Here is a 16,358-nt window from a genome sequence, read left to right as displayed (position 1 = left end):
ACAACACCTTATGTAGTATGATCTTAGTAGTAATAGCCATATCACCAAACTCAAGGACTTTGACTTTGTAGCCATTAGGCAGGGAAACTAGGATGGGATAGGGCAAGGTCTGGATATTGGACTGGGAATTTCTAACAAAGGTCATATGGTTAGATGCCCCAGAGTCTATTATCCATAAGTCAGTTCTTTTCTCAAAGCATTTACATGAAGGTTTGTCAAAATAATAGAGTATGTGCTTACTACAGTACCTTCAAAGTTGACTGATCCATTGTTTATGCTGCAGCATTTGTGTTATCCATCATGTTCCCAGATTGAAACTACTGAAGAAGACTCATAAGCTGTCCATACTACTCTTTGGTGATGTTGATGCATGATTCATGCCAAGACTCACATCCTCTTGGTCTCTTGATTCCTCTCCATGATGGGACAACATATCTGCAGGCATTCCATGAACATTAGCTGCAATCCTTTTCCCTTTGTTGTACTTAGGAGCTTGGTTATTGTTATGTTGTTGTGAATAGTTCTGATGCTGAAATGTGGGATTAGTACTCCGGTGACTATTGTTCCCATGAGAACTGTTGGGATATGCATTGTTTTTTGGATATCCATGAAGTTTGTAACATTTATCCCTTGTATGACCTGACCTTTTGCAATAATCACAAAAAGGCATATTTCCACTTGAATTGCCTGCATAATTGTTGCCTGTATAATTTGTTTTGAAGTTTCTGGTTCCAGAAGTACTTGGACCTGAATGATTGTTGTTGCTCTTGTTGCTATATGAGCTAACATGTAGTGAAGCAGATTCCATCACCATACGATTTTGAGGTTTGAACTCTCTCTGCTTTTCTTCTTGGATCAATATAGAAAATGCCTAAGCTATTGAAGGTAGAGGTTCAACATTAGACTAGTCCCTCTGATCATTGTATACACCTCATTCAATCCCATGAGGAATTGAATTAATCTTCTGTCTTGTTCAGCCTTGTGCATATTCTCCTTTGCACCACAGTTGCACTGGCAGCTACAACGAGTTTTGATTGTGAGATTGCTCAACTCTTCCCACAGCCTCTTCATTCTAGTGTAGTAGGTGGTGATATCCAATGATCCTTGCAACAATTCATTTATTTCCTTTTGTATCTCATACAATTTTGTTTTGTTAATTTGATCATATCGATCTTCTAATTCTCTCCACAACTCAACTGTATCAGTAACATACTCTACGCTATCAGCTATCTCTTTAGACAAAGAATTCAATATCCAGGCTGTGACTATATCATCACATCTCTGCCATAACGAAATTGTGGTGAATTTTCATCAGGTCTTTTACATTCTCCTATTATGAATCCTAATTTGTTTTTCATGAATAGTGCTCGCAAAATACTTCTCCTCCATGAACGAAATCTAGTTCCATCAAAAGGGACTGGTAGCAAGGTCATACCAGGGTTATCAGATGGATACATAAAGAAAGAGTTATTCGAGTCATCTATGAGTTGACTCGCCTCACCATTACTAGCATTTGGTGTTGTCTCACTACCATTAGCATTTGGCATTGTCTGTTCATTATTTTCAATCATCCTTGATATTTTCAAGTTTTTTCAAGCAAGAACACAGATTTGTAAAGTAAATTTTGGGAGAAGAAAATCGACTCGTGCTTGGGATCAATTCGAAGTAATCGAACTTCAATCTCCTTTTGGAAACACCCTAATTGTTTTGAAATGTGCAAAATCTCCACATGCAATTGGGAAATTGATTATTTCAACAGTAAAACCTTCGATTGGATTTAAAAAATAGATTATTTCAACAGCAAAATCTTCGATTGGATTGAGAAATTGCAAAGGTATGTGCGGGAATTGACCTCCGCTCTGATACCATATCAGATTTGTGTGTGATGAATCTGAACAAACTCCATTGAAGGAGTAAGAGATGAAGAACATCGATGGAGAAATGAGAGCAATATTTGGTAAAGATAAAAAACTGAATTGATTACTCTGCTAATTACAAAGGAGCCACATATATACAAGGAGTGTTGTGTACATCTGTCATGAGCTGTATTGTATACTCAGTAACCAACTAACCGCCTATCTCAACTAAATATCTAAGCTAATGACTAGACTAACGGCTAAGCTAATGCACTAAACTAGTACACTATGTAAGCAGTAAGGTACAAGCAACTAAGCTAGTACATGTAAGTAGATACTCAAATAGATCCTCTCAATATCAATGAAGTTTTTGAGCAAGTGATGCAAAATTTCCTAAAAGTATATGTTTAATCATTGCACATATAGTGAAACTGTCAATTTAACGCTAATTACAAAATTCATTTTTAAAAATGATTATACAATGTTATCGAATCGGGGTCCAAATTGAACAACTAGATCGCACTCCATCAATTAAGCAGATAACCGGTGGCTCTTCTTCAAACAAGGTAGCTAAGGACATAATTTTATCATTGAGACATCTAGGGAAAAAAAGTACACAAATATAGGCTCTTCAATCAAGCAGGCAGAAATTAACGTCGTCTTAATCCTAAAAATTTAAGCTTATCATGTAGAGAAAATTACTCGGAAATTCCGTCTCGAGTTGATAGCATTGTGTATAGCTGAAGAACAATCAGAAAAAATGAGTCAGAAGTTTACTCTTAAGAATTATCACTACTAGAAACAAAGGTTTTTCAGTTTTTATTATAAAACATGATTTTGCCACCTCATTCCCACAAACCAGCTCACTATGAAAAGGTCTGGTGGAAAACTTCCATTGAAACGTTGGAAATCTTCTTAATTTTTCCATGTGAAAATCCAACTATTTACGTTTTTTTTCACTGATATTCAATGAGAATAATCACTGAATATTTTTCAGTGGGAAAATGGTGATTTTTAGTAGTGTATGACAGTATGAGCACCTGTGCTTGTAAATAGTAGCAGATTGCCCACTGAATTTATCTAATTGCAGCGAATTGGCTCGAACACTAAGTGGTAGAAAAATATTACAAATTGCAGTCTCATATTTTCGCAAGGACATAGAGCTAAAGATGGTTGCATATAAAAATGGTTTAGAGAAGTTTGAAGCAAATCAAAATGACCATAAACTTTGGAGAAAATGCCCAAAAGTAGTCTCTTAGTTTGTGTCTTGGTTCAAAATAGTCCTTCAAATATATAAAACTAGTACTAGTAGTAGACTTTGATCTTGATCAACGGAACATATTAATTCACTTGATGAGAAAAAATATATTGATTTAATACATAGTTTACCTCCCGATATTGAACGCAAATCTCCTTTACGCACCTATCCAATAGGGATTCATTTTACACACAAAGGGTTTCACGAAATGTGTCCAAAACACTCCTTTTTAGTCACAAATAGCACTAAGATTACATAATTAGAGTCATAAACACTTTAACAAAGTTCAAGTCTTAGCCCTTTAGGTGATCTCGTCATTTTTAATCAAACCATGGAGCAAACTCTGCAAGCTTGTCCCGCGCGTGCATGGAATTCATTTAAATCGTATTTTCAAAGCATAAGTTGATTTGAAAATACATAAGAAGCTTAAATCTCAGCATGCCTCAAAGTTCGCATCACAATGATATCAATTTAAACAATGTTATATCCCATTTAAACGGCTTAAATTAGAGTACAACATATTGGAGATTCCTATATTGCTTTATTTTAAGGAGTCGCCACCTAATTGATTTTAAGGTGAATTAGGGCACTCAATTATTAACTAAGGTAAAACTAACTAAACCCGTTAATGGTCTGCTTAAATTTTAATTCTAGGTAAGGGTTCTAATTATCCTAGAGGGAAGGGGTTAGGCATCCTTTAGAATCCGTTAATTACGGTTTACCGGCCAAACTTAGGTTAATTAATTAAGGCTAAATATAGTGTTTAAATTTTAGAAAATGACTTACTACTATTGCTAAAGTTTTAAAGGAAAATAATGTTAGTTAAAATAAGATTTACAGAAAATATAATAATTTGTATAAAAGAAGAAACTTTAAAAGCTATTTTAAAATAAGACTTATAAAGGTTGTTAAGATTTTAAAGAAAGAATATAATAATGCTATTTAAATAGGAGAATAATTTGCACAAAAAGAGACTTCAAATGCTATTTAAAATAAACTATAAATATTGCTATGCTTTAAATAATAATGTTATTTTAAAAATGAGGCCTGCAAAATATAATGATTTGCATTATATGTAGAAGCTTTTAAGAAAAAACCTAGCCAATTTAAACTTGGAATAAAATTATATTATATGTAAAAAATCTAAAATTATTTTATAAATAGCATGCAAAAAGTGATAGGGTTTTCTTTCTCTTTTTACTAACTTCATTTAATTATATTCAGCTTAAAGTATGCATAATTTGATAAATCTTAAAAATATTTATAAAATGTACTTGAGTTTATTATTGCGTATTAGTGACATTTTTTAAATTTCGAAGATAGTAAGAATAAAATGATTCTTTTAGCTCAAAATATGTAGTCATGCTATTTCGAAAAACAATTATTCTAATAAAAATAAACATTATAGATACTATAAATAATTTTAACATAAAAAGGAATGAATTCTTAAATTAACTACCCATTACTAAAACTAAACCCCACTAATTTCACTAAGGCTCATCTAAATTAACAAAACAAAGTGTTAGTCATACAATATAAATTAAATGCACAAAAAATAACATAGGGGAGCAAATAAGTTAAATGGGCTCAGCCCATTTTCTAGGACTGCTGCGATCTGCTGCTGTTGGGCTTTGGCCCAGTAATTTCGGATGGACTGATGGAGATTACGTTGCAAATCTAGTGGCAGTGTCGAGTCTCAAAGCGAGACTACTTGGGCAGTGAGAGTCTTTCACGAAAACTCCATTTTGCTCGCGAAGTGTACATGTAAAAGAAAAAGAAGAAGATAAGGATTAGGAAAGGAAAACATATGCAGTCGACTAATAAGAATGAATTCGTGTAACAATTAAAATGAACACAGAACTGAGAAGGAAGGGGATCGATTCCATGCTTTACACATATAGCAACCAGATAAAAGGCTAAAACAAATATGAAATCGAATAGACTCGCAAACAACACCTGGACAATCTTAGTAAACAGGAAAGGAAGACTAAACTAAACTACTCAAACAACACTAAGACTAAACTAATCTCCATGATATTGAAAATATAACAAAGAGGAAGATTTAAAAAAAAAAAAAAAACAGAATCCAAACTTGATGCAATTTTAAAAGAATCTTTGAAACAAGCTAGTTCAAACTTCTCATCCAGCTTTCTTATTTCTCTAATATCGCAGCAGCCCTTAAACACAAACACAAACAAACAAAGCCCTCACACTTTCAAATCTAACAATCTTTCTCTGCAACAATGGGGCTTCGCTTCCTCCTAAGGAGGCCAACCTCTTCAAACTCATCGTTAAATCTTACGAGACTAAGCAGTACAAGAAAGGACTAAAAGCTACTGATACGATTCTCAAGAAATTTCCTAATCATGGAGGTAAACCCAATTCTACTGTGGCATATCCAGAATGAAAGTTTAAAAAAAAATAAGTTGTTCCTTTTCACAATTCCGTTGAACATACCCGTCAGTTTGTTCAATTTAAATTCTTTGAAACATCTATATGCATGATGACTTTCTCTTTACCAAAAAAAAAAAATATGCATGGTGACTTTAATGAGCACTAACAGGACTTATATCTGAAAACACAAACATTAGCTCAAACCAAACATGGAACCAGTTTACTTTTAAAAGATCAACTCCATCAGGCAACAAACCGTGATTAGTCTCTTAATATTCAAAACCAAAACAATGGCCTCTTAACAGGGAATCAATTAACTTGTTTCTATCAAGAAGAAACTTGATCTCTAGGATCAATATCTATTTTAGTTTTAACAGAAGTGAAACTCAGTTATGTAAACAAAGAATGCACCCACCTTTAAGCTAAAATAGTTTTAAACCTGATTCACATAGTCCAAATTAATTCTAACTGAAACAAACTGAATGGAACATATATAAGGCCTTAATAAGGCTATACATGCGACTCGAGGAAGATGATTTATTCTTAAAGCTGTGCATTTTGAAAAGACAGGTACTTTTTCTTAGAGGAAAACCAGCAGCCCTTCAAGATTTTAAAATTATACGACTTTAAGATTTAATCAGACTCCAAAACTGGAACGAGACATATTGAATAAATCTAGGCATATTCTTATTAAAGAAGGCAAGTAATCAGATTTTGACTTCTTAAAACTATAAACAAGGCACTCAACTGAACTGCAACTCACATTAGCACGGGTATTCTCATAGACTAAGTAAAAACACAAAGAGAGAGAGCATAATATAAGTTAGCCTCATGTTGTGATCACACGAAAATGAAAACACATAGAACTGGAAAATAGGAAAACACCAAAACATGGAGGAAAGTAACGAATTTATTCATAATGAAGCAAATAAGCCCAAATAAACCTTTAAAGTTTAAACCATATTGAATCTAAACAAACGTGTCGGGAAAGGGGTGCATTATATCTTTCAAAGCACAAAATGATTGAAAACAGGGGAAAATTGCAAAAATAACGACAGAAAACATGAAGTAGACCAAAATGCTGAAAATAAATGACTAAATATACTTGGCACACAAAATTAACTCTTGCTAAATTAAAACACGCGGAAAGAAAAAAAAAGACATGAAACACAGTACATTTACAAGCAAACAGAACACTAAGATGGGGTAAGAAGATTACCTTGGCAGTGAACTAAGACTTTTAAGTCGAGGATCCACGCTCGAAAGAAGATGAATGCGGACACTCTCGGATTAACCGAAGCTTTCAAACTAAAGATAGAATACAACAATCTAGAAATGATATGCAATTTTTGTTTATAGGGGAAATGTGGTGGCCGTTTTTCTTTTTTTCTCCCTTCAATGAAACTCAAATGCCAGTATATATAGGACGAAAGTAGGGTTTTGATTTTTTGGGCGGGATCTTGAATTAAAGGTTTAAATCTCGAGTCAAAAATGCCCGTTTGAAGATTTTTGGACGAACTTGTAGACCTTCACGTGATTTGGTCAGATTTGTGCCCGAAATGGAGAAAGGTATCGTGAAAAAAATCGAATGAAGCTGACATCTCCACCATATTTCGAATAGTTTTGGTCAAATACGAAAGGGGGGAAGCGTCCTTCTGTCAGTGGACACGTTAAGATCCTGGAAATTTTCATCAAAAATGGGAGGGCAGACCACTGCCATTGATAAAGGTAGTTGGAGCTTTGCTGGAAGGGGAAATTGGGTGAGGGAGGCGTGCGGCTGAAAAGTTTTGCTAGGTTTAGAGGCTGAAATAAGAGATGTGGGCCGGGTCGGGTATGTGGATAGTCGGTCGGTTCGGTGAATTAAACGTGGGCTGGGTATTAAATGTGGGCTGATGAATAAAATGCGGGCTGATTGGGCTTGGATTTGGGCTAATAACTTAGCAGATGGGAGAGCCAATTTGGGCCTTTAAATTTAAATAAAAAGCCCCTTTTCAATTAATTAAATATTAACGTGTGCCAAAAATATTATACAATATAAAGTATGTATTTATCAGTGCTCGGATAAAAATAAAATAATACGACGTCGTGATAGTCGTGCGATAATATCAGTAAATGAATGCTATTTTTTAACTGCGCAAAATAAATGCGATGCGTGTGCATAAGCTGATAAAAATGCTGGAATGGTAAAAAATGCGAATTATAATAATACTGGTAACAGAAATAATAATAATAATAATAATAATAATAATAATAATAATAATAATAATGGTAGTAGTAACGGTAATAAAATAAAAGATAATAACAATAGTGACTACAACAGGATAACGAAACGCCAGTATTAATAAAAGTTAATAATTATAGTAAAATATAAATAATTATTTCTTAAGTTGCCAAAAATATTAAAAGCGTAAATAGGTATTTCGGAGGAAAGGTGGGACAAAATTGGGTGTCAACAAACAATTGAGGTGCAATTTATAATTTTCAAGTTCAATTCATACATTATTCATGTTATAGAATCTAGCTGAGTCATTAGAAACTCAAAACAACATAATTCATATTAGCCCTTTATTATTCATCTTACTAGTGTACTTGTCCGCGCTTCGCGCGGTCATTAAAATATGACCGAGTATTAATATTATAACATTATGTATAAAATTATTTGACAGAAAAGAATTTGTAAGAAATATTCTAGGTTGAATATCAAAACACCAATTTAATTCGTATAAGTAAATTTCTCAGAGTGTCTCATGAGCAATAACGTTGCTTTTCAACCTCCTCTGATCCATGGTAGGTGCCTTCTGAATCACGAAAAGAAACATCATAATGTTGGTATTGTTGCGATATCTATGTAAGGGATAAAAAACAAATACTCTCTCTCTTTTAATTTATGTGAACCTATTATTGTTTGAGAGTCTACAAGGTGGTTCTTTGACCACATCTTTCTTATATTTTTTTCGAAATTATTTGTATTGCAAATTATCATGACTTATAATACTTTTTATATAGTTTCTGAATATACAAATTTTATTTTTACAAACTTCAAAAATTTATGTCAAAATTTACGATCAAAGTTATAATGGTTGACGCTCATACTCCGAAAAGATTCACATAAATTGAAACGGAGGGAGTACTACTTAAGAAGAGTCGTGAACATAAAACGCACTACAAGAAAGTATAGAAATGACAACAAAAAATTTAATATTTGGCAGCAACTTAGTTTTATTATTGGCAAATGAACTTTTTTGTTGCCAAACAATTTAATTTTGTTTCCATAGTATTGATTATTGTTGCAAAAAATACTTTTGGCAAAAAAAAAAAAGTTGTTGCACGCCGTTGGGAAAAGTTTATGCAACAATTTTTTTTGTTGCTAAAAGTATTTTTTGCAACAATAATCAATCTATGGCAACAAAAAAAATTTTGTTTGCCAAATATCGTTTTTCTTGTAGTGACGGTATCATGGTTACCCATTAATTAAGTTGCTAAAAAGCCACCTTAAAGCTCGATTTCAACCTTATGCAATGATTCTTTTGTCACTTTCTCTGCAAGCCCCGTTAGAATATATGATAGCCCCTTTGCATCTAGCATAGAAATGAAGAGTTCCTTTTGACAGTCATATTTGCCTAATGAAGGCCGATGCTTTAATAGCGTTAACAGAGCAACAACTTATGAACATTCTTTTTGATAGAATACAGACATACATAGCGGAAGCAAATAGCCAGGATCGAACTTACATGTAATATAGACAACACATAATCAAGATATTAATCAAACACAAAATTGATACTGATGTCTTGAAGTGTGAATGCAACCTCGAATCTAGCTTTCAAGCACAAGCAAAAGCCATCCACACGTTCTTCCTCCAGCTCCATGGTCTTCTACTGTGTAGTCTGAATAATACTAGAATCTGCGAAATTCCAAAACCCGTTGGGTCTTTATTTTCCACCTAGAAATAATATTCCATTTAATTCTTTATTATTCGGGCACAACAGGGACCACATAATTTAATTAACGAGGCTTCCTATTATGGAATTAATTCGAAATATCTGAATTAATCCTACCATAATAAATAACGAATTATTTCACTAAAATAACGTAACTGTACTCCTCAGTTCAATTTCGAAATCTTTCATTAAATCTTATTTAACTCCCCATGTTAAGATTACAGCTACCAATCAATTAAATTAAATTACTGACAATTTAATTCATTGACTAATTGAATCCTTTATATTTCCGCTTAACTTATATCATGTGACAGATACAAAATCCACCTGCAGGGTTTTCACATGAGACTTATAAGCATCCATAAAGGGGTATCATCAATCTCAAAGTCTAGACATGGATTCTATCAACTGATTATTATTTCACAAATGTATTTTGCCATTATCCAATTTACCAGGAATACATAGACGCGCAATTGAGTCACACCTTTTAATAAATCAAAATAATGAACAAATTCCATTGATCATAATAATTATATCAAGATTAAGAGTACAAGTACACTTAATGAACTAGAGAATTTGTTTTATATATTCAGTGCAAAAACATGTATCTCTACTTGGTCCGTTCAATACATACAAAATGTACTAGCACAAGAAGATGGAACTATACCATTCGCATAATGAAGATACATTATATTAATCTTGTGCTACAATCATACCAATGACTTTGTCCAAATTTCATCTTAGATTGTGAACATAAATTTTAAACTTATAAGAACCAATGATTTATTCTTCCGTGTATAAGCTAAACTCTATACACTAAATCATCTACTATATAAGTAAATGACACACATACTAGAACATGATCTATTTAACTCTTTATTAAAAATTGAACAAATAATTATTCTATAATAAATACTATATCCAAACACATGGTTAATAGTATATATCCCAACAATCTCCCACTTAGACTTTTAACCATGACAATTGTTAAAATATACCATGTCTAAACGCATGGTTAATGGTATATACCCCAACAATCTCCACTTAGACTTTTAACCATGCATTTACAACTTTTACATGTATTCCTTTTGCACAACTACCAAAAGTCTTAGCCAATAAGCTCTTTGGAAAAAATACTTGCGAAGTTGTTTCGTGTTGCAACTTCGTCTAGTAGTGCTTCGTCATAACTGACCGGTTCTGTACTAAGATCTTCAGGGATCCTATCATGAAACTCTCCCAAAAGTGTATTTCTTTTGAGGATCCCACTACAAAAAAAACCGAGTTTAGCGACGGACAAAATTCGTCGGTACACAGCATATATCTGTTGCTAAAACGATATAGCGACAGAATAACGACATAATTCAGTCCGTCGGTAAAATCCTCGTAGCTAACCATTTACCGACAAAAAAAATGAATCCGTCACAGGATTTACGACAGATTGGCGACAGATTTCATCCGTTGCCAACATTAGCGACAAATGAAATCTGTCGCGATGTTAGTAATTTCCGTCGCTAAATCTATGAGTTATTTCGTCGTTTCATTTGATTGGCGACCAATAATTTCCATCGCTAATTCTGTCGCCAATTCTTTTAATAAACATTTCTGCATTCCTTTTGGTGACGAAAATAATTTGTCGCAAAATTTGATTTTGTATTAGTTATAGCTACAGAAAATCCGTCGCAATTTTTTTTTAGGTTTTATATAATAGTTTAAATACACCTGTCCAAGCATACATTAGATACTCATAAAATAACTTAATTCATAGAAACTAATATTCTACAAGGTCCAAAATACATAGCAGAATGCAATCGAGTTCAAAGCATCCACAACGATAATATCCAAAACAAGAAAATCCAAAATCATATGCAACAACAATAAAGTTCAAACAACAAATCTAACTAATGAGAGACTGGAGAGCTACGGTCATCATCAGCAACCGATGCAAGAACCTCATCAATGTTGGCAGTAGCTGCAACTGGAACTATAGGTGCCATAGATAATGGATGGTCAGTAGGAGTGTGAGTGTCTAGCTGAGAAGAGGATGAAGAAACCAATCCACGTACCCGCTCAACAACTACAGGAAGCAGGCGATCTGTCAATGCAGGAATAATGCTATTGGTCAGTGCAGGAATCAATCGCATCACTAACTCATCCAAATTTCCCGTAGCTGCTGGTTGAGTATTCACAAGTGGTATTGAGGATGTAGCATCTGATCCAGCAGAGGGACGAAGATTCGGCCCGTAATGTAATTGTGCTTGAGATCCAAGACTGTATATTCTTCTTTTCTTTACCCCTCCCACGGCTTCGTAATAGGCTTGACATTGATCAACTTCAGATTGGGTCTGTGTCCGGCGTTGTAATATTTCTTGATATTTTTCCTGTAAAAGAGTGATAATTAGTGAAATTCATTACACTAATAGTTCGTATTTGACCCTTTTCCGATAAATGAATCATTAAGCATATGGTCACAAGATGATATCTAATAGTAACGCGATGTTTAGCTAAACTAGAATTTATATCTCTAAGATCAAAATAAATACTTATGAAACAACAGATGATAGTTAAACCAACCATTTAATACACAACAACCAACATACCAAGTTTTTTTCTTTTTTAATCTTCACAAAGGAGAAAGTAACCCAAAAACAAAAGGCAAGTGCACTCATACTGTGCAACTAAAATAGTACTAGGAATAAAGAAGGGATAGAGTCAGAGTAGTAGTAAGTACTAGTATAGAATGAATATGAGCCTGTTTGGATGGGCTTCAAAAAAGCAGCTTATAAGCTGTTTTCAGCTTATAATATGCTTTAGATAAGTTAAGCCAAACAAACCCAATTAATTTTTTGGGCTTATTTTAAGCACAAAATGGCTTTAAGCTGGCCAGCCAAACACTCAAAAAAACTGAAAACAACTTATAGCCAACTTATAAGCCAATCCAAACGTGCTCTATGACAGATACTGGTCAGGTAGATCACATGCTAAGTGTCTTATAACTAAAGAAAATATAGCTGTATTATGTTGGTGCTCATTATGAATGCCATTTCAGTAGTACATACATATCTACTATGTCTTACTTATTTCTTCGGTGTTGGTAAATTCCCATAAAAATCCAACAACCTGTTAAACATGTGAATATCTTTGATAAGCAGATCCCAAGTTTAAACATTTTAAGGGCGCTCGGTAAAAGTAAAGCACGAGCTATTATAAATAACCCAACAGAGCCTAAGAGGGGTTCAAATTGGCTTAACTGCACCATTAAGGGTTCAAAGGCAGCAAGCATTGGGCTGGGTGTAACAGATCGACTAGAAAACTGTGACTAGCACTATGTTTATAGCCTATTGAGTGAGTCTAACCGATCAATGAAAATTTCAGCAGAGTTCACTTAAACCTAGATAAACTCCATCCTAATATACAGCTGAATCAATGCAACCTAACAATCATCACGAACAAGAGGCAATAAACATCATTGTAGTAGTACCGGACAAAGAAGATATGTTCATGAGCAATCACAACACTTAAGTAATTCTAGCCTATATAATAAATAAATGTTTTGTTCAAATAATCCACATATTCTCCAAATGACTACAAATCAATAGCAATTTTGAAATTCTCAAACAACACAAATATAACATAAATAACTCTTAAGTGCATCATTTTACCCCCCCAAAAAAAGTCAATAAGATTATAGAATGTTGGACTCACATGCACGATTCGGGCTCGTTCACCAATAAAATATTTCCCATCATGACCGTGTGTATGGATGTGCAAATGTACCTCACTTGGTGTTGGATCTCGACCCTTTTTAATAGCCTATACAAAAAAAAATAATCACCACATAGTTTAGTAACTTTTAGAACCAACAAAAACAACAACCAATGTCACAACAGACATGTTGCAGCTAACATAGCAGTCATTTTTCCAACAAAGCCATTTTACTATGGAGTGTGTTAGTGCTCAAGAGAAAACTGAAGCTCACTCACTGGAAAGTGCTAATAAGAAGCAACTCAGATTCTGATTTATTTGCTGGTACAAATTAAAGATACAAAACGGTAAAAAAGTGAACAATTACATCATTAATTTTCAACATTTTCAGCCTGCAACTGATGAGGCAGTCTAAATTTCCAAAAACGACAAATAGGAAACAGATATCAAGGCTAGTTCCTGGAGACTAGAGAGACTATTTCTTATTCACTGTGACAAGCGTGAGAAAGTCCCAAAAAAACTTGCCAACATAAATAATCTGCAACTGATGTTGCATTCACCTTCATGTTGACAATTTGGTTAGGCAAAGGCCAAAGCCACAGAATCAACTTACAAATCTCTTGTGATGCTCTCCAATGGTAATAGAGCCGCCCGTGTGAGTCCCACTAGCAACTGTATTCTCACCGCCACAACGATTCTTTGAAGCTATTTTTGATTTTTCAACAACCTTAGGATCTTTCCAATATTTCATCCAACTTTCCCATGTTTCTATCGGAACATAATCTGGCCGAAATCCTTCAGTTTTTATTGTGCTAATGAAATCATTGTACTTTCTCGCTGCCTTTTTACGCCATTGCTTCCTCACTTCACTATCAATCGAAGAATCCTAATAGAATGCCTTCTGAAATAATTTTACAAAGTAGAGTATAACAATAACTCATCATTTCAGCAGACAAAAGTTATAAGACAAACACCAGCAGTCACCCAATAAACGGGAAAGAAAAGAACCGCAGATAAAACGAGGATTATCAACAATATAAGAACAATAGAAATAGCAGAGGTAATAGATGTCCTGCTTTTAAGTTTCTTTCACGCCTGATGCTATATTGAACTTAAATCGTTAAGAGTGAACTAATTTATTTGAATTCTATTGATTCATCAGTAGGAGAAAAGAGGAAGAAGATATTGTTTCTTTAAACAGTTACTCTTCTTTATATTTGTCTTTAACTATTAACAAGATCTCTAATAATTCTTGTCTTCTCTAGTTTTGTTGACAGTGTAACACAATAAATGACCCAATACTGCTGTTTTGGTACTCATTATTTGATTCCATAAATTTGCTTTTTCTATTTGTCACTAAGTGTAACTAAGACAAATGTTTCAGTTATTATACCTCGAATTCTCCCAGATAAAAATCTTTTGTCTCTTCTGAGACACTTTTCCAATTAGTTAACTCCTTTAGGCTCAAGTTCATTCTTGAAAGACGCAGTTATCTTCTCTGAGCATAATCTCGATGGTTCCAACCTGGAAAAATTGGAAGACATTATATGAAGCCTATCATAAAGCAACTACACTATATAAATAATAATGGTGCAAGCAGAAACTAAACCTGAAGGAGAAAGAAAAACAAGTGTCCGCTCCCTGTTACTGTTGCTCTCACCTTCACCTATTGTGTCACTCTGAGCAGATGTACCTTCACCTGTTACGTTTCTCTGAGTAGACGCACCCTCTCCTATTACATTGTTCTCGTTAGGTATTATAGGATATGGTTCAGAAATGAATGGGGTGCTACCATGACCCGATGTTTGAAAGGGTGGCGTAGTAGTAGGACATGTTTGAACTTGGTCTTGCCCACCTGAAGAACTGGTACCACCCTGTTGAGAACTAATTATGGGAACAGGAACAATAGGCATTAAACCTCGACTAGCGCTACCTCGGCCTCTAATTGAAGTCTTGCTTACACGGCCCGTGCTACCTCGACCTCTGCCTCGAGTCATATTTACAAGAAAAAAATAGAGGTAATCATCTTTTAGATAATCAACAAGAGAGAGGTTCAACCAGAATATATTAAGATGCTAAAATTTACCAAGTTATAAAGAAAGAAGAAAGCAACCAGGTTAAACCAATGCCTACACATAAAAATGGGCAGTAAATTAAATTGTGCAGAACTATACAATTATTGCTAGATTTTCAGCATAGTAAGCAATGGATATATTAAGAAAAAGTCTCTAGATTGTGTATACATTATGAAAATGAATATACATATTAAGAAAAAGTCTTTGGATTGTGCATACATTATGAAAATGTATATTGCTAATTTCTAAATATGACAGTGAACTCACCATTTTTCTATTTGGAACTATTGTAAAAAAAGGCCAAATGCATATACAAATCCCTAAACTTGACACAAATTTCCATTTACACATTTCAACTAAATATGTTTCGTTTTAGACACCGAAAGTGTGTCCAAAATGTACCTATTAAACATTTTTTCTTATGTGGCACAAAGACTGACGTTCACCTGGAACACAATGCGTGAATGTTGAAATGTCCTTTCTTCCTCTTCTTCGTTCACCATCTCCTCTCAGCCACTGCCATTATAGGTACAGACTACCAAAACCCACCGTAGCCTTCTTCTTCACTTCTTTTCTCGCTTTGTAAAGTTACAGCAAGAACCTTCACAAAGCAAAAAAAAAAAAAAAAAAAAGAAAAAAAGAAACTTCAGATCCAAACCAATAGAACTACCTCGTATGCTTTAGCTTATTCCATGGACGGAGATGAAACTCAATGTCGGCTTCGTCTAATTGAGCAAACAACAATTCTTTTTCAATTGAAATAAAAAATAATCTCTAAAGATTAAAAATCTATTAAATATCTTCCACCTAATATTGACACGAACTGTTTTCCGACAAATATTAGTCATTGTTCGGGTCCAACTCCAAAACAAGCATGTACAGATACTATAATCACACTAAACCAGAAAACTTGACTAAAATGCGCCATCAACCACAAATAATTTCAGCAAAAGGCTAATCAAACAAAGGTATACTTCACACAATGGCAATTTCCCCCCTAAAATTTAGGTTCTATAACAACACCTAAATAGATAATTTAAAGTTTGAAGAATATGTTTAGATGTGTTAACATTTTTTTTTTTTGGTGTTCAAACACAAATTTCAAATACTTTTTTTTTTTGATGAAGAAATT

At 33.8% G+C, this 16,358-nt stretch overlaps 1 protein-coding gene across 1 annotated transcript; it reads right to left on the bottom strand.

The window, feature by feature from the left end:
- Positions 1-11,229: 11,229 nt before the first annotated feature.
- Positions 11,230-14,625, bottom strand: LOC132601785 (uncharacterized). Its single transcript, XM_060314850.1, has 4 exons — positions 14,545-14,625; positions 13,765-14,037; positions 13,152-13,259; positions 11,230-11,827 (listed from the first exon to the last, which is right to left on the bottom strand). Exons 1-4 carry the CDS (start codon positions 14,623-14,625, stop codon positions 11,348-11,350), a joined length of 942 nt encoding a protein of 313 aa, XP_060170833.1. The 3' UTR covers positions 11,230-11,347.
- Positions 14,626-16,358: the final 1,733 nt, after the last annotated feature.

The sequence above is a fragment of the Lycium barbarum genome, chromosome 7, assembly GCF_019175385.1.
Source record: "Lycium barbarum isolate Lr01 chromosome 7, ASM1917538v2, whole genome shotgun sequence".
Taxonomy (NCBI): Eukaryota; Viridiplantae; Streptophyta; class Magnoliopsida; order Solanales; family Solanaceae; genus Lycium; species Lycium barbarum.
The sequence above is the reverse complement of the archived record's forward strand: the minus strand, read 5'-3'. Positions and strand labels throughout refer to the sequence as shown.